This window comes from Narcine bancroftii, chromosome 4, assembly GCF_036971445.1.
Source record: "Narcine bancroftii isolate sNarBan1 chromosome 4, sNarBan1.hap1, whole genome shotgun sequence".
Lineage (NCBI taxonomy): Eukaryota > Metazoa > Chordata > Chondrichthyes > Torpediniformes > Narcinidae > Narcine > Narcine bancroftii.
The window spans coordinates 99778626-99806133 of record NC_091472.1 but is presented as its reverse complement, the minus strand read 5'-3'; the positions used below and the strand labels follow the sequence as shown (position 1 = coordinate 99806133).

General features: G+C 40.5%; 1 protein-coding gene across 4 annotated transcripts in view; it reads left to right on the top strand.

Annotated features, from left to right (window-relative positions):
• The window catches only part of tulp4a (TUB like protein 4a), a 175678-nt gene that overhangs the window by 30058 nt on the left and 118112 nt on the right, over nt 1-27508 (top strand). For all 4 annotated transcript variants that reach the window (XM_069932188.1, XM_069932186.1, XM_069932185.1 and 1 more), the window contains exon 2: nt 24714-24842. In XM_069932188.1, coding sequence (XP_069788289.1) covers nt 24714-24842 — 129 coding nt within the window. The remainder of the gene's footprint in view (nt 1-24713; nt 24843-27508) is intronic.

The following is a 27508-nucleotide window of genomic DNA, read 5'->3' as shown; positions in this document are numbered from 1 at the left end:
TCATACTTTGTTTACCTTTCCTTTCCGCTTCCTCATCACCATCTTTCCTCCTTATCCATTCTGTTTGTTTTAATAGCACACTGTAAGGCACACTTCTAAAACATAAAATATATCCTCTATTCCCACATCTAAAATTCCTTTAACCCCAAGTGTTTCCCCCCCTCTCTCTGAGTTGTCCCTATCGGGCAACCACATCTCCCCTCTCCATTTGGATTGCGAACCCACTCTCAAGCGTCAACTGATTTCGCAGTGACTGTTATTCTCTCCCACCCAGCCCCCTCCAGAAAAGACTTTTATCTTCACATATAACAAAGCTCACCCTCTTAATTCCCCCCTTATTTCCTTTCTTCCCTTCTTTCCCTTCTAAGTTCTTACTTATACTTTATTTTTCTTCTTTATATGAAGTTTGTCGTCATTCTTGTTCTTGTTACATCTCTTCATCCCTCTGTCTGTTTTGTAGGCGTTCTGCAAATTCTCGTGCTTTCTCCGGATCCGAGAACAGTCTGTTTTGCTGCCCCGGGATAACTATTTTAAGCACCGCTGGATATCTTAACATAAATTTATAGCCTTTCTTCCATAGGATCGATTTTGCTGCGTTAAACTCCTTCCTCTTTTTCAGGAGCTCAAAACTTATGTCTGGGTAGAAAGATTTTTTTTGACCTTTGTATTCCAGTGGCTTTTTGTCTTCTCTTTTTTTTTTAATTGCCTTCTCCAATATATTTTCTCTTCTCGTATATCTCAGGAATTTTACTAGTATGGGTCTTGGTTTTTGTTGTGGCTGTGGTTTAGGGGCTAATGTTCTGTGTGCCCTTTCTATTTCCATTCCTTCCCGTAATTCTGGCATTCCTAGGACCCTGGAGATCCATTCTTTTATAAATTCTTTCATATCTTTGCCTTCTTCATCTTCTTTAAGGTCCACTATCTTTATATTGTTTTTGCTATTATTAATAGTTTTCCATTATATCCATCTTCTGAGCTAACAACTCCTGTGTTTCTTTTTTATAAGATTCTTCCAATTTCCTTTTTAAGTCATCCACTTCCATTTCTATGGCTGTTTCTCGTTTTTCCACCTTGTCTACTCTTTTCCCTATTTCTGTCATGACCATCTCTTGTGTACTCACTTCTTTTTCTTCTGTACCTTTTATTCTTCTTTTTATTTCATTAAATTCTCGTGTCTGCCATTTTTTTTACTGCTTCCATATATTCTTCAAAAAATTTCCTATCTATGTACAGTCATAACATAACATAACAATTACAGCACGGAAACAGGCCATTAGGCCCTTCTAGTCCGCACCGAACCAAACACCCCTTTCTAGTCCCACCTCCCTGCACAATGCCCATAACCCTCCATCTTCTTCTCATCCATATACCTGTCCAACCTTTTCTTAAATAATACAATTGACTCCGCCGCCACTATTTCTCCCGGAAGATCATTCCACACAGCTACCACTCTCTGAGTAAAGAAGTTCCCCCTCATGTTACCTCTAAACCTCTGCCCCTTAATTCTTAACTCATGTCCTCTTGTTTTAATCTTTCCTCCTCTTAACGGAAATAGTCTATCCACATCCACTCTGTCTATCTCTTTCATAATCTTAAATACTTCTATCAAATCCCCTCTCAACTTTCTACGCTCCAAAGAATAAAGACCTAATCTGTCCAATCTCTCCCTATACTCTAGATGCTTAAACCCAGGTAACATTCTGGTAAACCTTCTCTGCACTCTCTCCACTCTGTTTATATCCTTCCTATAATTAGGCGACCAGAACTGCACACAGAACTCCAAATTAGGCCGCACCAATGTCTTATACAATCTCAACATCACCTCCCAACTCCTATATTCCATGCAATGATTGATAAAGGCCAGCATACTAAAAGCCTTCTTCACCACCCTATTCACGTGAGTTTCTACCTTTATCTTCTATTTCTCTGTGCAGAGCTTGATGTTCTCCCTCTTCCCCTGAGTCCACTCCAGGACCGGTGTCCTCTACCTCTCTTCCTTGTATCTGTGTCTCTTCTGACTTTCTTGTTGGGCTGTTTATCTCAGTTTGCTTGGTATTTTTTTTATTAATGGTGTCTTGATGTTGGTCCTCTTCCTCTGGGCTGGTCATCTGCTGTGTCTCTGATTTCCCTTTTTCATTCTCCTCCCTCCCGTTCCCATTATTTTCTGTATCTTCCTGCTGGGAGCCCTGCTGTTGGTTCTTACTCAGCTGTTCAAGCTGTGGAGTTCCACCTTAGCATTTTGAGTTATGTTTGATAGCAAGTCCAATTACGTCACAGACATTGGAGTTCACTATCCAAAAGCACTCTGAGCCATTCCTACCGAAATCACATCTTCATCCACGATACCTCTCACTTCCAACAACTTTCAGTTCCCTGGGCAAGACTGCTTTATTTTCATCATGGATGTCCAATCCCTATACATTATCATTCCCCATAAATGTCTCAGGGCTCTGTTTTTTCCTTAATGACAGATCTAACCAGTCTCCCTTGTAATGGATAAATATTGGGAGAAGTTGGTAAGATTAGAGTAGGTTACATACATACACACATTTTAAAACTGATTTATTTGAAAGACTGAATAATTCATATTCAGTGAACTTTACAGAATACCAATGTTATGCACATTTCACAAGTAGGTGCTAATTGAAATGAAATCCATTGTCTTGGATTGGAGACAGACTGGCTGGTTGAATAACTACAAAGCTTCCGACCTTTTTACAAAGTGCTCACAGAAAGGTCAGTCCTGGGTTTTGTTTTCCTAAGACAACAGCTTGACCAAAAAGGAGAACTCCTGTGGTTTGCTGAAGGTGGGGATTTTTGCAAGGGAGAGAGCCACATGGGCTTTCTAGCAGTCTTGAGTTTGAGGGGGAGAGAGAGAGAGAGAGAGGAGACAAGCTCTCTCTCAGTCAGTGTGTGTGACACTGAAAGCAGCTGAACAGTGCAAGCCCGGAAGAGCTGGTTGGAAACAGAAAGCTCCAGAGTGGATGGCTGCAAGTGCTATTTGTCTGATGTTTCTCTTGGAATAAAAGGAACAGAAAGGAACTCTATGGTAGCCTGAAAGAAAGTGGTTATCATCTGGAGAACACTGATGGGGCAAGTTTCATCAGCAAGACATTGAGGTGATTAATGGTGGTACCTCAGTTGTGGAAATTCTGGAACAACAAATCTCTCTCCGCAAACCCTACAAGAACCTTCCTGAGCGGTAAACATTTACCTTTTGAACACCAAAGCCTGGTGAATTTTATATATGTCATGGGTCCTCTACCGGCATCACCTACGGCTCCTAGAACGCTTCCACCAGCGTTGTCTCCGCTCCATCCTCAACATCCATTGGAGCGCTTTCATCCCTAACGTCGAAGTACTCGAGATGGCAGAGGTCGACAGCATCGAGTCCACGCTGCTGAAGATCCAGCTGCGCTGGATGGGTCACGTCTCCAGAATGGAGGACCATCGCCTTCCCAAGATCGTGTTATATGGCGAGCTCTCCACTGGCCACCGTGACAGAGGTGCACCAAAGAAAAGGTACAAGGACTGCCTAAAGAAATCTCTTGGTGCCTGCCACATTGACCACCGCCAGTGGGCTGATATCGCCTCAAACCGTGCATCTTGGCGCCTCACAGTTTGGCGGGCAGCAACCTCCTTTGAAGAAGACCGCAGAGCCCACCTCACTGACAAAAGGCAAAGGAGGAAAAACCCAACACGCAACCCCAACCAACCAATTTTCCCCTGCAGCCGCTGCAACCGTGTCTGCCTGTCCCGCATCGGACTTGTCAGCCACAAACGAGCCTGCAGCTGACGTGGACTTTTATCCCCTCCATAAATCTTCGTCCACGAAGCCAAGCCAAAGAAGAAAGAAGAAATTCTGTGCACAGTATAAGAATTGCATGCGACTAGAAAACTTGAAAGAAGGAGAAGTGAGATTGAACTGTGAACCAAAGAACTTTTCTTAAATTTACACACACATCATACACGTGCACTTAGAATTAGAAGGGGGGGATTAGTTAAGTAAATAGAGCGAAGTTAAAGTTTGATTCTATTTTCATGTTTAAAGTTAATTAAAAACAACTTTTGTTTAAATAACCATTTGTCATGGTGAATATCTATTGCTGCTGGGTTTTGGGCTCCTTTGGTACCCTCCAGTACTATCCTCCTCTGCCTGGCAGAACTTACATTTGGCACATCCCACTTTTTTCAAGTCAAAGGTATATCTATGGGCACTCAAATGGGTTCCAGCTCTTGTCTTATTGTTGGATAAATGGAGTAATCCATGCTAAAAGCCTGCCGAGGCAAAGCTCCTTAACTCTTCCTGTTACATTGATGACTACATTGGTGCTGCCTCCTGCACTCATGATGAGCTTGTCTACTTTATCCACTTTGCTGCCAACTTTCAATCTGACCTCAAAATTACTCTGACAACTCTCTCCCCTTTCTTGATCTCTCAGCATCTTGGGAGAATAACTAACCACAGTCATCTTCTATAAATCCACCAACTCCAATAGTTATTCTTTGCAATTTCTGCCACCTGCAATGGAAATTCACCAACAGACATATCTACCCTTTATTTCTCTACTTTCTGTAGGGATAGCTCCCTAGCAGACTCATCCTTCCCACCAAGTTGCCCCCTTGGTACTTACTCCTGAAATCGCAGGAAGTGATCCACTTGTATTTGCACCTTCTCCCTTATCTTGGGAAGAATAGTCTTATTGGAGATGGTCAGCTCAGCTTTGTGTGGGGTAGGTTGTGCCTCGTGTCTAATTGCATTTTTGAAAAAGTGATAAAAGAAATAGATAAAGATAAGGCAGTGGATGTCGTGTAAATATATTTAGTGAGGCATTTGGCAAGATTCCCCAAGGTAGGCTCATTCAGAAATCATAACATCCATGGAAACCTGGCTACATGGATTCAAAATTGGCTTATTCACAGAAGATAGAGTAATAGTAGATGATGTGTATTCTGCCTGGAGGTCCTGACTAGTGGTGTTCTCATGGATCTCAAGGGTCCCTGCTCTTTTTGATTTTTATTAATAACTTCGATGAAGAAGTGGAGGGATGGGTCAGTAAGTTTTCAGATGAGGTGTAAAGGATAGTGTAGAGCAGTGGTTTTCAAACTGCCCCCCTAACTTTGCATTCCACATAAGCAATCCCTATGCCATAAATGCTCTGTGATTAATAAGGGATTGCTTAAGGTGGAATGCGAGTTGAAGGAGCAGTTTGAAAATCACTGGTGTGATTGGTGTGAGATATCAAAGACAGGATATGGACAGCATACAGAGTGAATGGAGAAGTAGATCTTTCAAGGTTGTCATGCAAATTTATGGGATTGTTAGTAAGATATATTGCACTGGCTTTCATTAGTTGTGAGATTGAGTTCAAGAGCCACAATTTAATGCTTGAGTTCTATAAAAACTGATTTGATTACACTTGGAATATTGTGATCCATTGTCGTTGCCTTATTACAGGAAGGATGTGGAGGACAGCATGATGTAGGCCAAATGGGGTTCATTTGATGGCTGTAGGGAAGAAACTATTTTTAAACCTACAGAGAATTGCTGGAGGAATTCAGCAGGTCAGACAGCATCCATGGGCAGAAAAGGTCAGGCAACATTTCATGTCTGGACCTTTTATCAAGACTTTCAGTCTGTTGGTTTGTGCTTTCACACCGAAAACCATGAGAGGATGGAGAACAATGTGTACCTGGATTGGGTTTGCACCAAGGTCCCTGGAGCATACAGGCTGCCCCTTGCCCCACCTTGGTTACTCAGATCATATATCCCTCCTGCTAACCCCAGCATACAGACAGCTGGGGCTGCCCAGTTGGCGTACTGGTTAGCATAATGCCTTTACAGCGCCAGCGAGTGGAACCAGGGTTCGAATCCCGCGTTGACTGTAAGGAGTCTGTATGTTCTCCCTGTGTCTGCATGGGTTTTCCCAGGGCCTTCTGATTCCTCCCACTGTTTGAAACGTACAGGGGGTTGTAGGTTAATTGAGTGTAAATTAGGCAGCATGGACTTGTGGGCTGAAATGGCCTGTTACCGTGCTGTATGTCAAAATTTAAAAATGAACAAAGCCATTTCGCAGGATGTGGTGGGGGAGGGGGCACAGCAGTGCTACAGGACTGCTTTGAGACTACAGACTGGAGTGGTTTCATGGAAGCAGCCATGTAAAACATGTAAACATCGATAAGTATGCAAGCTCAGTGAATAGCTACATTAGCAAGTGCACTGAGGAGGTCACAGAGATCAAATGCTACGCAACCAGGTCTAACCAGAAACCATGTTTGGATGCAGAGGTCCATGCACTTCTTGTAATATTGCCTTCAGGACAGGAGACAAGATGGCACTAAGTTCAGCCAGGGCTGAATTTTCCCATACAATCCGGAAGTCAAAATTTGGGTACGCATAGAAGATCCATAGTTAGCTGTGTGACACTAGGCGCATATGACAAGGAATCAAAATCATAACAGGCCCCAAAGCCACCTTGCGAGCCAAAGACAACAATGCCTCCTGGACAGACTGAACATCTTTTACGCACGGTTTGACAAGAAGAGCAAGAAAGCTCCGTCTCAGTCTCTTTCCATAGCTGCAGCCAAGGTAAGGAGAACCCTATCCAAGGTGAACACACATAAGGCAGTGGGATCAGAGAACATATCTGGACAGATACTGAAGGACTGCAGGCCTCCCGACTGAGGTCCTTGTGGGCATCTTCAACATGCCACTGCAGCAGTCTGTCATCTTGCTGGTGTCAAGACAGTCACCATTATCCTAGTACCAAAGAGGATGACAGTAACAGGCCTCAATTACCACTGCCCAGTGGCACTGACCACCATTATGAAATGTTTCGATCATCTGGTGATGGAATGATACGGGACCCATTTCAATTCACTTACGGAACTGTTCCACTGATGATGCTTTAGCCTTATCTCTCCACTCTGTCCAAGTACACCTGGAGAATGACTCCTCTTATGCCAGGATGCCGTTCATTGACTTCAGCACAGTGTTTAATATGATCATACCCCAGAGGCTGGTAGAGAAGCTGATCTCGCTGGGTCTCAACATCTCTCTCTCTTCAACTGGAATTCTTTACTTCTTTTGTATTTGGAAAGTATCAGGTTTGGTGGGTTCATAGAGAGACGTATCCAGGCACGTGTTACAATCAAAGGTAAATATTGAACACAGGAGACAAACTGGAGAAGACATCAAACGATAATTAATTACGACTAAACCACTATACACTGGACCCAAGTTAGACTCTGATAGCAGTGGCCACTTATCTTCTACATACTCCCACACATTTACACACTTCAGACAAGCTTTCAAACACACTCCCAATTCCCTGTACCACCAGGGTGTAGCTCTCAGTAAGCACTGATCTATCGCAATACTGCGCATGCCTTACCCACGACTCCTCCAATGATGCCCACAGTAGTGGAGTGATGTCCAGGACTTGGACCAAGAGGCAGAGAGAGAGAAATGTGGGATGCATCGATGTTTTATACTGTTCTGAGCTGGGCGTCTGGCCAATGATGGCACAAGATCATTTAAATGAGCCAATGGTAAAGGTGCACATCAATGGGTAGCCGGAATCCAACCTTGATAGGCAGGTGATGTGAGTTCTGAACAAGTTTCAGGCAGGGAGGTCACGCGACCACCCACAATCTAGAATGTTCCAGACAAAGAGGCCATGTGTTCCTCCACAATCCACATATAATGTTCCACCTCTTGCAACTAGTCACAACACTCACCATTCACTACAAAGAATGAATAACTGATTTCTAAACTGCAAAATCTAAGAAGCATGCTATAACTGTAAAAAGGTGTCTAAAACGATGTCACACACAAACTTCTGTGTGATGGACAAGGCACATTATCAAACTCCATGACAGTGACTCACCAGCTCTGTTCCCTGACCAACCAGAGTCCTTGTCTTCCCGATAGAGCAGCGTGCTGTGGGATCTGCTCCCCAGTATGAGAGGTGAGGGAAGAGAAAGAAAATTGTTTGTTTCTCTGGCTTAGCTGGCATATTAATGCACCTTTACCACCATCTTCTACGGCCAGGAAGTGCAAAGTCATCCATGAGGTGCCAAAGCCCTCTCTTGACTCGTGCATCCTGCACGTTGGCTTCACATTTGGGTGCTCCCTCGGCACAGAGACCAGATGCCCATCACTGTGCTATTCCGTGGTGAGGCAAGGGACAGGCTGGCAGATGTACATCCAGGGTATACCTGTATTCTTGTGAGGCTGCCCTGTTTTTCTGGGCTGTTGTCTGACACCAGGATGCCATTCTTGCTTGCGTTCCCTTTAAACAGGTGCCACATATGCTTGCGTTGATTATTTTTAACGATTGCCAGGAGGAGTCAGGACTGAAAATTGGCCAAATTAGTAGCTATTAAATAAAAGCTCCTGAAGGTAGTCTTCTCTTATTGGGAGAGGGGGGGTGGGTTTGTTTGGGATAGCTCAAATCATAGATATCAGGGACACTTCTAGTGGGGGAGGACCAGAGGAGAAGCTGGTCTAGGTCGGAGTGGGCGGCACTCAACAGTGATGTTGTAGGGATTTAATCTCCCTTTCTTTTCTGTGCACCCAGTTGGCCTAATTCTCCAGCAATTTCGAGTTGGTGGCTCAGGAGAGACACCATAAGCCAAACGGCCCCTCCATGACTCCCCTTGGTCACTGGAAATTCGGATTTCTCCATGTGGTGCCCCATGTTTTCTCTGTGGCTGTTACCCTGGGTTCCTTTACTAGCTGTGGGTCACCTCCTGCTGCCCCTGTTGTTAAGCAGATACACAATAACACATGCACCTGACAGGATACCCACACACTGGTTAGTACAATCTCCTACATGGTTAGTACTCCATGTGTGTCCAGCTGAAACTTTTTGAACTCTGCCCGTAGCGCCAGTTGTGTTTGAAAAGAATCCGGTTCATTGGGCTCACAGAGAGACAAATCTGGACACAAGTGTTAGATTCAAAGGTTTCTTTATTAAATACACAGGAGACCAACAGGGGAAGATGTCAAACGATACTTAATTACTCTACTACTAAACAACTATATTGACGAGGAGTGGGCAACCTTTTTTAAAACTCACATTCTATCTTAAGTATTCCCAATGCCATAAGTGCTCTGGATTAGCAAGGGATTACTTAAGGTGCTATGTGGGTTGAAAGAAAAAGTTTGAAAACCACTGTTTTAATCGTACCTAATTGACTTGCTATGTGCACAGTTTCATAACTCCAAAAGAAATGGGCCAATGACATTTTTTTTCAAGCAAAATATTTCAGTAACAATTGGGTCTTGAGCAGTGATTCTCAACCTTCCCACTCACATACCACCTTAAGTAATCCCTTACCAGTCACAGAGCACCTATGGCATAGGGAATACTTAGGTGGAATGTGAGTTTTTAAAAAAAGTTTCCCACCCCAACATAGACGTTCACATTGGACCCAAGTTGGACTCCAATACCAGTGGCCGCCTATCTTCCACATGCTCCTGCACGTGTACACACTTCACAGACAGGGACTTTCAAATATGCTTCCAATTCTCTATACCAACGGGGATGTGGCTTTCTGCAAGCACTGATCTATTGCAGTCCTATGGCTCAACTTAAGTATGGGGTGCACACCTTTTGCATGATTTTTCCAGCAATGTCCACTGTAGTGACCTGGTGTGGAGTGATGTCCTGGACTTTGACCAGGAGACACAGAGAGAGAGAAATATAGCATGGTGTTGACTATGATGTGACTTTTATACTGTTCTGAGCTGGGCATTCGACTAATGATGACACTGAGTCATTTAAATGAGCCATTGGTAAGGCGTACTTTAATGGGTGGTCAGAGTCCAACCTTGATTGGCAGGTGATGTGACTTTCAAATAAGTTTCAGGCAGGGAGGTCACATAACCATCCACAGTCCACAGTGTTCTAGATAGGGAGGCTACATGTTCCTCCACATAACGACTTCTTACCGGTCAGGCCACAGTCTGACCAGGTTGGCATCAAGCACCATCACACTGAGCACTTGTGCACCCAAGGGCAGTGTGCTTGGCCCACTCCTGTTCATGCTACTGATCCATGACTGCAGTGCCAGATCCTGTTCTAACAGAGTCATCAAGTTTGCAGATGACATGACAATAGGTGGCCTCATCAGCAACAATGAGTCACACTATGGAGATGAGTTGGAAAATCTTGTGAAATTTTGCAAGAATAACAACCTGAGTCTCAATGTGGACAGGATGAAGGAGATGATTGTGGACTTCAGGAGGACCAGGGATAACCATGCTCCACTGAACATTAATAACTCATTAGTGGAGAGAATAGAGAGCACAGAGTTCATTTAAGAAGTGACCTATCCTGGGCATAAAATATCTCCTCAGTTATCAGGAAGGCACAACAGAGACTGCACTTCCTGAGAAGGCTAAGGCATGCAAGGGTAACAGCCACCATCCTGTTAACTTTCTACTGGAATTCTGTCTAGAGTATTCTAGCTGGCTACATCACAGTATGGTACGGTTGCTGTACAGCATCAGATCAGAGGTCAATCCACAGGACCATAAAAGTGGCAGAGAGGATTCCCGGGGTCTCCCTCACACTCATTCCATTGATGAGATTTACCAGCATTGTTGTTTGAAGAGGGCTAACAAAATCAGTGAGGGCACTCACCATCCCGCACAAACTGTCTTCCACCTACTCCTGTTGGGAAAGAGATACGGGAATATCAGAGTCAGAACCACCAGGCTGAGAAATAACTTCTTCCCACTGGCAGTGAGCCTACTGAACTGCTCATACAAACCCATTGTGACTCAACTATTTATTGAACAATAATATTTATTACTTTCATATTTTTATTCAAGTTCTGTGCATATGCATTATTTGTCTGTACATGTGTTGCACTGAGGACCAGAGAACACTTTCATCTGGTTGATCAAATGATGAATAAACTTTAACTTGAATCTTTTATTGTCTTTTTTGGCATGCAGTCTTCTACACACTTGCTGATGAAGTCAGTGACATTGGTGGTTGTTTGCTGAATCCTTGAAAACAGACCAGTCTACAGACTTGAAGCAGTCTCAGAGGATGTTTTCTGTGTCTGGACTATAGGTGGATGAGTTTTTAATCTATTTGATGGAGATTTGCATTCTACTGCAGCTCTTGATCTACCAAGATGCTTTTGGAATATTTATATACCGAGTGGTAGATAGCTGGAGTTAGTGAAGTGGGGGTGATGGAAGCTGATGTGATAATGACTTTTAGGAGGCATTTAAACAAGTGCATAAATTTGGAGTGGATCACATATAGGCAGATGGGATTAGTATAATTCGGTGTCATGGTCAGTACATTATGGGGTGAAGGTCATAATTTTAGTAATTTGCAAAAATATTTATTCGAGTTCTACTTCTTGAACTAGACTTTTTAGCTATGTTGAGAATCCTATCAAACCTCGCAGGGCAACTAAGTAAAATTCCCTGTATATGAAAAGAATGTATACCTTTTAAAATCAGCAGCTATAATTTTGTGGCATGTTCTGATGGTTAGTTGAGAATTTTATTAGTCAAGGCACCTTCTGGAGGATGTGGGAATTGGGGAGTCTTCCAATGCCTCTGAAGTATTACTCGTTCCTAAATATGTCAAGAAAATGGGAGCTGGATGGACTTAGAATTATCTGTGAAGCAGAGAGATCATAGATGTGGTCACACCTAACATAAAGGCTGCATGCAGTGGGTGACCATGAAGAAGAGAAAAGGCAGACAGTATAGAGTTCCCTGTGGCCATTCCCCCTCAGTAACACTTTGGATACTGCTAGAGGAAGGGGGGGGGTGTAGAGGGTCACTGCAGCAACCAGGGGATTGGCACCATGGCTACGCTGAGGTTCAGAAGGGTGGTCAGATGGTTGGAGACACAATGGTCTGGAGCACAGATATGTTTTTGTGGCTGTGAGACTCCAGGATGATGTGTTGAAACCCTGGTGCCAGGGGCCAGTAGTCTCTGAGAGGGGATAGGACATTCTGAGAGGAGAGGAGCAGCCAGATGTTGTGATCCATATTGGTACTAAAAACATAGGTAGAAAAGGAAATGTGGTCCTGCAGAATGAGTTGAGGGAGGGTAGCAAGTTAAAAAGCAGGACTTCCAAGATTGCCATCTCATGATGCCAACCCATGCCACGTGCAAGCCAACCCTGAATCCATACAGCCAAGGTTCCATGAACCCTATGCCTCGTGATTTTCCGAAGAGTCTCCCATGGAATTCTTGTCAAATGCCTTACTAAAATCCATATACACCACATCTACTGCCATGCCCGTGTTAGTGAACCTGGGTTCTAATCTGGGCCTGTCTGTAAGGAGTTTGTACATTCTCCCTGTGTTGCTGTGGGTTTCCTCTGTGTGCTGTGGTTTCCTCCCACCAAAAAAAAGGTGTTTGTAAGTTAATTGGTGTATTTTGGGTGACCTGGGCATGATGTCCAGAAGGGCCTGTTATTGTGATATGTCCCTAAATTTTAATAGTGCAGTTTAATTCATTGCAATAATTGGTGGAGGAGGGAGGCTCCTGCACTAATTCTTGGGATTATCTAGCTCTCTTCCAGCATAGGTGGTACAAGAGAGACAGGTTACACTTGAAGTGGAAAGGGACAAATATCTTTGCAGGGGGTTTCACTAGTGCAATTTTGGAGGGTTCAAATTAGAGTGCCAAACTAGATCAGCAGGGCAGTACATCATCCATGTACCTGTCTAGGAGTTTCTTAAATGGCAGATGCTATGATAAACAAGTCAGAAAGATTGGTGAATGGTCACAGCAAAACTGATGGGCTGAGGTGGATATATTGGAATTATGCTGTTATGGCCATTACAAAGACTTGGCTGCAAGAGGGACACAATTGGCAGTTCAATGTTCCTAGATTTCATTGTTTTAAATGGGATAAATTAAGGTGAAAAAGTGGAGGCATTGTATTGCTTATCAGGGAGAGTGCCACAGCTGCACTCAGAGGATCTAATGATGGCTTCAATGACTGAGGCAGTGTGGGTAGAGATCAGAAATAAGAAACTATAGGCCTCCAAATAGTCACCAGGATGTGGAGGAACAGATATATCGACAGTTCATTTATCATCTGATTGTACAAGTGCAAACCGAAGAAACAAAGTTCACCAGTCCACATGGACATAACACTAATACAAACAATACATATGGAATATTACAGCACAGTACGGTCTCTTTTACCTATAGTGTTGTGCCAACCCATGTATATACCTACCAAAAAAACAAAACCCTCTCTACCTCATAACCCTTTTTCTTTCATCCATGTACCTATCTAGGAGTTTCTTAAATGTCCTTATTCAAACCTCCATCACCATCCCTGGAAATGCATTCCAGGCAGCCACAATTCTCTGTATATAAAAAAAACTTACTTTGAATGGCTCCCCTAAACTTTCCTCCCTTCACTTTGTGCAGATATCCTCTGGTGTTTGCTACTCCTGCCCTTGGAAAAAGGTGCTGGCTGTCTGTCTATGCCTCTCATAATCTTGTAGACCTATTAAGCTACTTCTCATCCTTTGCTCCAAAGAAAAAGCCTTAGCTCTCCATTTCTTCCACATATTTTTTGTAATGAGGTGACCAGTGATCTCACCAGAGAGTTATAGAGCTTCAACATCACCTCATGACTCCAGATTTCAATCTCCTGATTAATGAAGCTCACTATACCATAGGCCTTCTTAACTGCCCTATCAACCTGCATGGTGACCTAAAGAGATCTATGGATTTGATCCCCATGTTCTTCCACACTGTTAAGTATCCTGCCATTAACCACATATTCTGCCTTCAAGTTTGACCTACTAAAATGCATTACCTCACACAGATTGAACACCATCTGCCCCTTTTCTGTCAAACGCTGCATCATGTCTTTATCCTGTTGTAACCTACGACAGCCTTTTTTTTTTTAAATTTTTTATTTTTCACACCATAAATCACAATAGCCATGATATACACTTTTTCTTTTCCACACATTTACAGTGACTTTTTCTCCCTCCCCCCTCCCTCCTCCCAAGCCACCCCCCCACCCCCCCCCCCTCTCATCCATTTTAGGTATACAATCTAGGTTGCATTAATTCAGTCAGACAATGTTGTCATTCAACAAAAATACACCAGAAATTCTACTGAGTCCATTCTTTTCTTTTCTTCTCCTGCCATCAACTTAGGTAATGTTCGTTCCCGGTAGGTTTTCGCTATTGTATTTAATGTAAGGCTCCCATACTTGTTCGAATATTTCAATATTATTTCTTAAACTATATGTTATTTTTTCTAATGGAATACATTTATTCATTTCTATATACCATTGTTGTATTTTCAAATTATCTTCCAATTTCCAGGTTGACATAATACATTTTTTTGCTACGGCTAGGGCTATCTTGACAAATCTTTTTTGTGCATCTTCCAAGTCAATTCCAAATTCTTTATTTTTTATGTTACTTAGGAGAAAGATCTCTGGATTCTTTGGTATATTGTTTTCTGTTATTTTATTTAATATCTGATTGAGATCATCCCAAAATTTTTCTACTCTCTCACATGTCCAGATTGCATGAATTGTTGTTCCCCTTTCTTTTTTACATCGAAAACATCTATCAGATACTGTTGGGTCCCATTTATTTAACTTTTGCGGTGTAATGTATAGTCTGTGTAACCAATTATATTGTATCATACGCAGCCTCGTATTTATTGTATTTCTCATCGTTCCAGAACATAATTTCTCCCATGTTTCCTTTTTTATCTTTATATTTAAATCTTGTTCCCATTTTTGTTTAGTTTTACCATTTGTTTCCTCATTCTCCTTTTCTTGCAGTTTGATATACATATTTGTTATAAATCTTTTGATTAACATTGTATCTGTAATCACATATTCAAGGTTACTTCCCTCTGGTAAACTCAAATTGCTTCCTAATTTATCTTTCAAGTAGGATCTCAGTTGGTAATATGCCAGCGCTGTATCTCCAGTTATATTGTACTTATCTCTCATTTGTTCAAAGGATAAGAATCTACTTCCTGAAAAACAATTTTCTATTCTTTTAATCCTTTTTTTTTCCCATTTTCTAAAGGAAAGGTTGTCTATTGTAAAAGGGAGTAGCTTATTTTGCGTCAATATTAGTTTTGGTATTTGATAATTTATTTTATTTCTTTCTACATGAATCTTCTTCCATATATTGAGGAGATGGTGTAATACTGGAGAAGTTCTATGTTGTACCAATTTTTCGTCCCATTTATATAATATGTGTTCAGGTATCTTTTCCCCTATTTTATCTAATTCTAGTCTCGTCCAGTCTGGTTTTTCCCTTGTTTGATAAAAATCTGATAGGTACCTTAATTGTGCAGCTCTATAATAATTTTTGAAGTTTGGCAATTGTAAGCCTCCTTGTTTATACCATTCTGTTAATTTATCTAGTGCTATCCTCGGTTTCCCCCCTCTCCATAAAAATCTCCTTATTATTTTCTTTAACTCTTTGAAGAATTTTTCTGTCAGTTGTATTGGCAATGCCTGAAATAAGTATAGTATCCTTGGAAAAATGTTCATTTTAATACAGTTTATCCTTCCTATCAGTGTTAGTGGTAGCTCTTTCCAATGCTCTAAATCGTCCTGTAATTTTTTCATTAGTGGATTGTAATTGAGTTTATATAATTGGCCTAGATTTTTGTTTATTTGCACACCTAGGTATCTTATTGCCTGCATTTGCCATCTGAATGGGGATTCCTCCTTAAATTTTGAGAAATCCGCGTTATTCATAGGCATTGCTTCACTTTTATTTACGTTTATCTTGTATCCCGACACTTCTCCATATTCCTTCAATTTCTTATATAGTTCTTTTATTGATAGTTCTGGTTCTGTTAAGTACACTATCACATCATCCGCAAATAGACTGATTTTATATTCCCTGTCTTTTATTTTTATTCCTTTTATATTATTATCTATTCTTATCGATTCTGCTAGTGGTTCTATAGCTAGCGCAAACAATAATGGTGATAGTGGGCATCCCTGCCGCGTTGACCTGCTTAAGTTAAATTGCTTTGATCCATGTCCATTTACTGTCACTTTCGCTAACGGTCCCTCATATAATGCTTTAATCCAATTAATATACTTCTCCGGTAAACTGAATTTTTGCAATACTTTGAACAAGTAATTCCATTCTACTCTGTCGAAGGCCTTCTCTGCGTCTAAAGCAACTGCTACTGCCGGTGCTTTATTTCCTTCTACTGCATGAATTAAGTTAATAAATTTACAAATATTGTCTGTTGTGCGTCTTTTTTTGATAAATCCAGTTTGGTCTAAATTTACCATTTTCGGTACCTGTTCTGCTAATCTGTTTGCTAATAGTTTAGCTATTATCTTATAATCTGTGTTTAGCAGAGATATTGGTCTATATGATGCTGGTGAGAGTGGATCTTTCCCTTGTTTTAGTATCACTGTAATTATTGCTGTTTTACATGAATCTGGTAAGTTTTGTGTCTCATCAATCTGGTTGATTACATCCAGGAGGGGCGGTATTATTAGATCTTTAAATGTTTTGTAGAATTCTATTGGAAATCCATCCTCTCCTGGTGTCTTATTTTTTATTATCTCTTGTATTTCTACTGTTCCAAATGGTTCTGTTAATTTATTTTGTTCCTCTATTTGTAGTTTTGGTAGTTCAATTTTAGTCAAAAATTCATCAATTTTCCCTTCTTTCCCTTCGTTTTCAGTTCGGTATAATTGTTCATAGAATTCTCTGAAGTTTTCCTTAATTTCTTTTGGATTATATGTAATTTGTTTGTCTTTTTTCCTTGTTGCCAATACCATTTTCTTAGTTTGCTCTGTCTTAAGCTGCCATGCTAAGATTTTGTGTGTTTTTTCACCTAGTTCATAATATTTCTGTTTTGTCTTCATTATATTCTTCTCCACCTTATATGTTTGTAATGTTTCATATTTTATTTTTTTATCCGCCAATTTTCTTCTTTTGGTTGTATCTTCCTTTATTGCTAATTTTTTTTCTATGTTTATTATTTCCCTTTCCAACTGCTCTGTTTCCTGATTATAGTCCTTCTTCATCTTGGTTGCATAACTTATTATTTGTCCTCTAATGAATGCTTTCATTGCGTCCCATAGTATAAACTTATCTTCCACTGATTCCGTATTTACTTCAAAGTACATTTTTAATTGTTTTTCAATAAATTCTCTAAAATCCTGTCTTTTAAGTAGCATGGGGTTTAATCTCCATCTATACATTCTTGGAGGGATGTCCTCTAGCTCTATTGCCAATAACAGGGGTGAGTGGTCCGATAATAGTCTAGCTTTATATTCTGTTTTCCTAACTCTCCCTTGAATGTGGGCTGATAACAGGAATAGGTCTATCCTTGAGTATGTTTTATGTCTAGTCGAGTAGTATGAGTATTCCTTTTCTTTTGGGTTTTGTTTCCTCCATATGTCCACAAGTTTCATTTCTTGCATTGATTTAATTATAAATTTGGTTACTTTGTTCTTCCTGTTAATTTTTTTCCCCGTTTTATCCATATTTGGATCCAAATTCAGATTGAAATCCCCTCCTATTAGTATGTTCCCTTGCGTATTAGCTACCTTCAAAAAGATATCTTGCATAAACTTTTGATCTTCTTCGTTAGGTGAATATATATTAAGTAGATTCCAAAGCTCCGAATATATCTGACATTTTATCATAACATATCTCCCTGCTGGATCTATTATTTCCTCTTCTATTTTAAATGGCACATTTTTGCTAATTAATATAGCCACTCCTCTTGCTTTTGAGTTATACGATGCTGCTGTTACATGTCCTACCCAATCTCTCTTTAATTTCTTGTGCTCCAATTCAGTTAAGTGTGTTTCTTGGACAAATGCTATATCTATTTTTTCCTTTTTCAGTAAATTTAGTAGTTTCTTCCTTTTAATTTGGTTATGTATTCCATTAATATTTAGAGTCATATAGTTCAGCGTAGCCATTTTATATTTTGTGTATCTTCTCTTTCCGTTTTTCCATCATTACCTTTCCTCCTTTTCCATTTCTGTTTTCTTATTTTCAACTCTTTACCAGACAACATTCCTACAACATCCAACATTTTCCTTATTCTCCTATTTCTATCTTCTTTATCCCCAACCTCCCCTTCCCCTCCTGAGTTGTCCTTTATCCCTTGTCGGACAACCACATCTCCCCTCTCCATTTGGATTTGCGAATCCACTCGCAAGCGTCAACTGATTTTGCAGTGACCGCTCTTTTCCCCCACCCAGCACCCCCCAGAAAAGATTTCACTTTTTATATGTCACAAAGGTCACTCTTTTAATTCCCTCCTTATTCTCTCTATTCCATTACCTTCCCTTATTAATTCTTGTCTATACTATCTATGTTTTCCTCTAATTACAGATACTTTCACGTATGCCCATTGTCTCTATTCACTCTTATACCTCTTTACCCGCATACATATCAATCGTGGTCATTTTTACCCTCATTACCCGTCTTCATCCCTCAGTCTATTTTTGTCTTTACCCACATACATATCAATCGTGATCATTTTTGCTCTCATTACCCGTCTTCATCCCTCAGTCTATTTTTGTAATTGTTCTGCAAATTTTCGTGCCTCTTCTGGATCCGAGAACAGTCTGTTTTGTTGTCCTGGAATAAATATTTTTAATACCGCAGGATGCTTCAGTGTAAATTTATATCCTTTCTTCCATAGAATCGCTTTTGCTGTATTGAACTCTTTTCTCTTCTTTAGGAGTTCAAAGCTTATATCTGGATAAATGAAGATTTTTTGCCCTTTATACTCCAGTGGTTTGTTGCCCTCTCTTACTTTTTCCATTGTCTTCTCCAGTACCTTTTCTCTTGTAGTATATCTTAGGAATTTTACTACAATAGATCTTGGTTTTTGTTGTGGTTGTGGTTTAGGGGCCAATGCTCTATGTGCCCTTTCTATTTCCATTTCTTGCTGTAGTTCTGGACATCCTAGGGCCTTAGGGATCCATTCTTTTATAAACTCCCTCATATTCTTGCCTTCTTCATCTTCCCTAAGGCCCACTATCTTTATGTTATTTCTTCTGTTATAATTTTCCATTATATCTATTTTTTGGGCTAGTAATTCTTGTGTCTCTTTAGTTTTTTTATTAGATTCCTCCAATTTCTTTTTTAAGTCTTCTACCTCCATTTCTGCTGCTACTGCCCGTTCTTCCATCTTGTCCATTTTTTTCCCCATTTCTGTTAAGGTCATATCCATTTTATTTATTTTCTTTTCTGTGTTGTTTATTCTTTTTCTTAAATCATTGAATTCCTGTGTTTGCCATTCTTTAAATGACTCCATGTATCCTCTAACAAGAGCAAGTATATCCTTTACCTTGCCTTTCCCTTTATCTATTTCACTGTATTCTTCCTCTTCTTCTTCCTCTGGGTTGGCCATCTGTTGTTTCTTTGATGCCCTTTCCTCCTCTTCTTTCTTGTTTCCATTGTCTTCTGTGGTCTCTTCTTGCTGCAGGTGTTCTGCAGCTGTCGTTGCCGGCTGTGGAGATTGACTCCCCAGCTGGTCCCCCCTCCCGTCGGTGTGTTTTTTTTCATGCGCGGTTGCACACTTTTACTCGGCTCTGTGAGCCATTGTTGTAGTTCTTTTTCTACCGACCTGAGGTAGTGGGGTCCTCTCTCCACAGCGGGCCTCTTCGGACAGGTAAGGCCTTCACCTTTTTCCTCCGTTGTCTTCTCTTCCTCTCTTCTTTCCGTTGATTTTGATTTTTCTCCTTTTGTCTCCATCTTCTTTCCACCTTTATACTCAGTTTTCTTTAACTTGTATTTCTGTGCCTTTGTATTTTCTCTTGTTTTTCCCGACTTTTCTGGGGAGGGCTGGAGTTCACCGTCCGGCCACTACTCCATCACGTGACTCCTAACCTACGACAGCCTTCAACACTATTCACTACACCTCCAACCTTCAAGTTATCAGCAAAATTATTGACCCATTACTCTATTTTGTCCAGATCATTCAATTTAAAAAAAATCACCAAAGCAGTGGTCTCAGAACAGATCCCTGCAGTACTCTACTAGTCACTGATAACCAGGCAGAATATTTCCTGTTCACCAGTAATCTCTGCTTTTTACAGGCAAGCCAACTCGGAATTCATAGCCAAGGTTCCATGAATCCCATGCCTCATGACTTTCTGAAGAGTCTCCCATGGAAGTCTTGTCAAATGCCTTACTAAAATCCATATACACCACATCTACTGCTGTACCTTCATCAATTTCCTTTGTTACTGCCTCAAAAAACTCAATTAAACTTGTGAGGTACATCTGTCCCCTCACAAAGCTATGCTGACTATCCCTGAGAAGTTGATACTGTACTTTCTAAATGCTACTAAACCCTGTCCTTAAGAATCTTCAATAGTTTGCTCATCATGGATCTATAATTCCCTGGATTCTCCTATTTTAAAAAAAGTTGACCACATTTGCTATTTTTCAATCCTCCAGCATCTTCCCTGTAGCAAAGGAGGATGCAAAAATTATTGCCAATGCCCCAGCAATCTTTTCCCTCCCTTCCCATAGCAACTTGGGGTATATCCTGTCCAGGGTAAAACAAAAGTGTGTAGGCACTATGAATGTCATCAAAACATAGAAAAGCTAGAGGAATCCAGCTGGACTCAGCGTACATAGGAGATAAAGATATATTACTGATGTTTTGGGCCTGAGCCCTTCCTCCCATTTTTGTGTTATATCTTATCTAGTCCTGGGGACTTATAAATCGTAGTGTTTTCAGGAAGGTCCAGCACTTAAGAGAAACATGATCTAGCACATAAACTTGTTCTATTCTGACCTCATCTTGACCAAGGTCCTTTTTTTTTCTGGTCAATATTGAAGCAAAATATTTATTTATGACTTCCCCAAACTCTTCCGCCTCCAAGCACATGCTGCCTCCTTTATCCTTAAGTGGCCCTTGCCTTCACTCTCTTATCCTTTTGTTCTTCTCATAAAGATAGAACATTTTAGGGTTTTCCTCAATCTTACTTACCAAGTCCTTCTCATGCCCCCTTCTAACTCATTCTTTCTCAAGTTCCTTCCTAACTCTGATGAGTTCCTTCCTGTTTTTTGCTTCCTAAATGTAATGGATGTTTCCTTTTCCTCTTAACTAGCTGCCTCACCTGTTGTGTCAACCACTGTTCCCTTTTCTTACCAACTTTTTTTATGTCTCATCTTTTCCCCGTCTTAGTGGGACAAACCTCCAGAACCCCACGTAAGTGGTCCCCAAACATCCACTTTTTCCTAAGAATGTTCCCAGTTTACTCTCTCTAGTTCCTTCCTCATCCCATCATAATTAGCCCTTCCCCAATTAAACACTTAGCCATTTTGTCTGCGCTTATCCTTAAAAAGCTCATGGAGTTGTGATCACTGTCATCAAAATGCTCCCCCACTGAGAGGTTTGTCACTTGACCAGGTTCACTACCCAGTACCAGATCCAGTATGGCCTCTCCTTGAGTTGGCTTGTCCACACACTGTGCCAGTAATCCTCCTTGGACACCCCTCACAAATGCTGCCCCATCTGTTTCTCTTGCAGCCAGTCATTATTTTGGAAGTTGAAATCTCCCATGACAACAACCCTGTTATTTTTGCTCCATTCTAAAATTTGCCTATTAATCTGTTCCTCAGAACCCCTAATGCTATTTGGGGGCCTATAGACACTCCAAGGACTGTGATTGGTCCCTTCCTACTTCTGAATTCCACCCACACTGACCCTTCCTATTTCTGAATTTCACCTGCACCGACTCAGTAGATACTCTCTCCACCACAACCTTCCTTTCTACAGCTGTGATACAATACAATTTCCTACCCTTCTCCACTCTTTTACCCCCAATCCTATCCCTTTTAAAACATCAAAACCCCAGTATCCGTATCAGCAAATCCTGTCCTTGTGTTAACCAAGTCTCTGTAACAATCACATGGTAATTCCATGAACTGATCCAGGTTCTAAGTTTATTTCCCAACACTTCAATTGGCTACATTTATGCTTCCTTTTCTGCCTCACAAACCCAAAACACATTGCATCATCCTTTCCACCTTCTACTCTATCCTCTGCCTTCACATGCTGGTTCCTGTCCCCCTGCCAAACCCAGTTGAGAATGTTGTGGATTCAATAGTGCCAGAGACCAGTCCACTACAATTTGTCCCTGGTAGATCATTTCCCCCAATAGTATCCAAAAGTTTATACTTATTGTTGAAGGGAACAGCCACAGGGGTGCTCTGCACTTCCTGCCTATTCCTAACAGTCACCCGCCTCCTGTTTTTTTGGGTTGGACTGTCTCCCATCTGCCTCATGAATGATCTGGAGTTCATCCAGCTCCATTTCCAAAACTTTATCTGCAAGGAGCTGCAGCTGGATGCACCTCTTACAGGTGTAGTCATCAGGAACAATTGTGTTCTTCCATATTTCCCACAACCTGCAATCGGAGCATTCCATTGCCCTAGTTGCCATCCCACTACCTATTATTTGTTACTATGCAAAGAACTTGCCTGGCTTTTTGCATGTCCTCAGCCTCTAGAGCCAAAGCTGCTAATTCTACAGTTTCTACACACACACACACTCACTGGCTGCTCCACCTGTGCTTCCCTTTTTATTGACTACAGCTAATTGGCCAATATTGAGATTTAAACAAGCACCTACCTCTCCTGCTGCTTTTTAAATACTGTTTTCGCAGTCCCTGACTGGATTTAAATGAACACCTACCTCTCGTGCTGCTTTTTAAATACTTCTCTCCTGCACAGTCTGTTCTTGTACAGCTAAACATATGTACAGTAATACATATGCAAATTTTATGGTAAGTTGCAAAAGCAACAATATTGTTGACATGGGAGACATGAATTTCTTCAATATTTACTGGGATGTGAGAGGTCTGAGTGTGGTAGAATTTGTTAGGTGTATCCTGGAGGGTTTCCTGAAGATGCATGTAGATAATCCAACCAGGAAGGGGGAGCAAAACCTTGTGTTGGCAAATAAGCCCAACCAGGTGATTGAGTTTCAATGGAAGAGCATTTGGAAACTTTGAACACCATTCCTGAAAGTTTCAAGATAATTATGAATGAGGATAAGCTTAGACCTTGTTGAAAAATACTAAATTGGGGCAGGGCAAATTATGACATGATTTGACAGGAGCTAGGAGTTCATTGAGAGCAATTGTTATTTGCAAGCCAACACTGACATGTGGGCATTGTTTATTTTCAACTAGTTAAGAGTTCAGGATTGGAATGTTGCAGTGTAAAGGAAGGACAGGCATGGTAAGGTAGGAGAACCTAGGAAGGGTCATGAACTTGGTTATAAAGAAAAGGGAGTCATAATCAGCAGGGCCCTGGAGGAATATAAAGATTGCAAGAAAGAGCTCAAGCAGGGCATTAGTATGGCCAAAAGGGGCCCTGAGATGTCCTTGGTAAGCAGTATTAAAGGAAGTCCCAAGGAATTTTATACTCTTATAAAAAATGAGGATGACTTGGGAGAAGATAAGACCAGTCAAGGCAAAAGAGGGAATTTGTGCTTAGAGTCAGAAGAAGTGAATGAGGTACTAAACAAATAGATTTGCATCAATATTCACTTTTGAGAGGGACATGAAATATGGTGACAGGGAGAATAATGTCAAGAAATGCTCCTGATAAAGTATTTTGAAATTAAGAAAGAGGTGATGTTGAGTTTTTTTGAGGAGGATTAAGGTAGATAAATTCCAATTGGCATGATGTGCTGTATCCATCACAGGAAAGTCAAGAGATTGTTGGGACCTCAACAAAGTTCTTTGCATCCACATTGACCACCGCCAGTGGGCTGATATCGCCTCAAACCATGCATCTTGGCACCTCACAGTTCGGCGGGCAGCAACCTCCTTTGAAGAAGACTGCAGAGCCCACCTCACTGACAAAAGGCAAAGGAGGAAAAACCCAACACCCAACCCCAACCCACCAATTTTCCCCTGCAACCGCTGCAACCGTGTCTGCCTGTCCCGCATCGGACTTGTCAGCCACCAACGAGCCTGCAGCTGACGTGGATATTTACCCCCTCCATAAATCTTCGTCCGCGAAGCCAAGCCAAAGAAAAGAAAGAAGATGAGAAAGCACAGGAAAATAGCTAAAGTTTAGTTTTAGTGACATGACTTGTTAAGAATATAGTTAAGAAAGCATTTCATATCTTGAGCTTCAACAGATAACACATATTAAAAGTGAAGATTTAAAAACTAGGGGGAAATGGAAAAACTTATGCTGAAGAATTGCATGGTTTGGGCCTTGTAGCCTACAAGGATGGTGAGATCAGTCAACAAGAGCTCTCAGAAGCAAGGGGAGTAGTCATATGATGAAAACTGACTTTTCTCAAAAAAATGGATGCACCAAGGATACTTGATATGGTAGGAGATTGTTTTCCGAAATGACACCCCCTCTGAAAAGCAATGGATTATCTTAAGAGCGTTAAAATTGTGTGATAAATGTTCTTTGAACTGAAATGTTAACCATTTCTCCCTCCAGAACTGCTGTCAAATTGATTGAGTACTTCCAGCATTTTCTCTTTTTATTTCTAGTTCAATGACACTACCCAGTATTAAATGTAATTCCAAAGCATTACAAAATTTTGAAGTTTTTAATCATTTATTTTGGTTTTTTTCCATTATATTTTCTGATTCTAGTCTTGTATTTTAAACACATATAATATTCTCCTGCTTTAGTGTAAATCACGAACTTCGTTATGGCTGGTTGTTTTCAGGTGGTGCTTGTACGCTGGAATGAGCCATTTCAAAAACTTGCAACATGTGATGCTGATGGAGGAATTTTTGTGTGGATTCAATATGAAGGCAGGTGGTCAGTTGAACTGGTGAACGACCGTGGAGCACAGGTAAATATCTTTGGAATGAAATATTTGAAATAATTCTTTTTATTTGTATTTCGAATCAAAAGTACTGAAATGTCCATCGCAAGATTAAAATTATGCAAGTTAATAGTGGTTCGAAGTCTTGTAGAGTGATAATACATTTGAAAATTTATATGTTTTTTTTTATTAGAGGCATTGATTCCTCTCCCAATGTAGGACCTCATACTATTTGTCTTCTTAACTACCCACTGTACCATGCACATACTTTCAGTGACTCTGTTCAAGGATTCATTCCCAGGTTCCACTATACACACCCACCTTGTTTTGTGTCTTGCCATTCAGATAATCTGGTTTCCTGATTATGTTACCAAGTGGACAAACTCATATTTATCCACAAACTGTAACCACCATGCATCTGCCCACTCGTCAATCTGTCCAAATTATCCTGTATCCTCAGCACAGGCTCCCATTAGCTTTTGTGTTCTTCTGAAATTTGGAGATAAGACATTCAATTCCCTATTCTAAATCAATATTTATTGTGAAACGTTAAGGTCCAAGCACTGAACCATTTGATATCTTTCTTGTTGCTAATTGCCTGCTACTTAGTAAAGGACTCAAATCTCCTGTTTGCCAAACAGCTTTCTATCCATGATGGATAGACCTCTAATCTCATGTGGTTTAATTTTGTACACTAAACCTTACATGGGATGTTGTTTTTAAAAAAAAAACATTCTGAAAGTAAAATACTCTGCTAGTTCTCAGAAATTCCACTAAATTTATCAAGTATGTTCTCCTTTTTGTAAATTGTTGCAGACTTTGACAAATCCTGTAACGAAAAATAGTGTGCTGGAAAAACTCTGCGGGCCAAGCAGCATCTACGGAGGCAAAATTGTTCCAGATTTGAGCATTATTTTTGTCTTTGTCTAATCCTGTTGCTGTTTTCTAACTGTTCTTACATTTTTAATGAAGTCCAGCATTTTCCCACAACTAATATAAAGCTAACCAGTGTGCATTTTCCTGTTTCTTCCCTCCTTGCTTTATTGGATAATGAAATTACATCAGCTACCTTCCAGTCGATTAGAATTGTTCCTTGTTCTTAGATACTGTGGAATACCTATCAGTTTGTGGGCTTTTGTCATTTTTAATTAATTTTACCACTACACTTTCCTAATAATACTGATTTTATTAACTTCCTTCTCCCTCCCTCCACTCACTGACATTGCTGCAAGATTAATTGTGTCCTCTATGGAGTCTAATCCAAATTATTTGCTCCATTAATTTGCCATGTATGTTTGTTTTCCTTAATAGATTTCTTGATTACTGTAAGAGGCCTGCAGTTATTTTCCATTTTGCAAGTTGACTCCAATATTTCATTTTCCTCTAAATTGATCCCTTGATCCTCCTTTGTTATGTTCTAAACTATTCCCTGTGCTCAAGTTTGCTTTTAAGGCCACTTTATGTGCTTTCTCTTTGGAACCATTACAACCCCTAATTTTCCCGATTAACTACTATTGAGATACTTTCCTGTTTTGATATTTTTGTCCAGATAGGATAAAAGTTGTTCATCCATGGCTGCTCAAATCTGTCATTGTAAATCCACCATCAATCGAATAAGTAACTTTCCTTGATACACCCTAGCCAACTCTGGCACAGTATTGAGGTTCCCTTTATTTTGATTAAAGACCCAGGTGTCAAAATGATTGTCACTCTTCTTTGTATACCATAACTGTGGTTGTTCCTCCCCAGGATAGCTTACAATTTATTTCTCATTAAACAATACCCAATTCAGAATGATCTGGTTGGTTCCATGTGTATTTGTCCAGAAACCCATCCTGTATTCATTTGAGGAATTTTTCCTCCACAGCATTCTTACTAATTTGACTTGTCCAATTTAAGTGCTGATTCAAGACACCAATGATTATAGTTGGACCATATTTCACATACCTCTAATTTCCTATTTAATGCCATCCCAAACATTAACGGTATTGTTTAGTGATCTACAATTTCCATGAAAGCTTTCTGCCCCTTGGTATTTCTTAGCTCTATCAATGCACATTCCACACCATCCAAACTGCTGTCCTTCACTATTGTGTTACTCTTCTCCTAATCTGATCTCATTATCTTTTTTTTGCCTGTCCATCCTATATTTTGAATACCACATGAACTAACTGCTCACATTAACCATCTGACTCTACTATTTATTAAACAACATTAAAAAAAAATTATATATATGTATTTGTCTTGCACATGTATCGCTTGTCTGTATATGTGGTTGTGTGTTTGCATGTTTTGCACTGAGGACTGGAGAATACTGTTTCGTCAGGTTGTACTTGTGCAGTTCGATGATAGATAAATTTGAACTTGATCTTTGGTCACTTGCAACTGTGTGATTCTATTTCCATTCACATCTATTTGTGCAACTCATAAGAAGCAAGAGTTGGCCATCATCAAGATGGCGCTGCCATTCAATTAATTTCACTGTGGGCTTTGCTTCAGTAACCTCCTTGTTCCCTTTTACCCTGAATTCCCGATTTTTTTCAAAATTTATTTGTCTTAAATACCTTCAATGAGGCAGCCTTTTTACTTCCTTGGATAGAGGATTCCTCAGAATTGTGCCAGTCTGGGAGAAGCAGTTCTTCCTGGACTCTGTCTTAAATCTAATGCCTTGAAAATCCTTCCATTTGGACTGA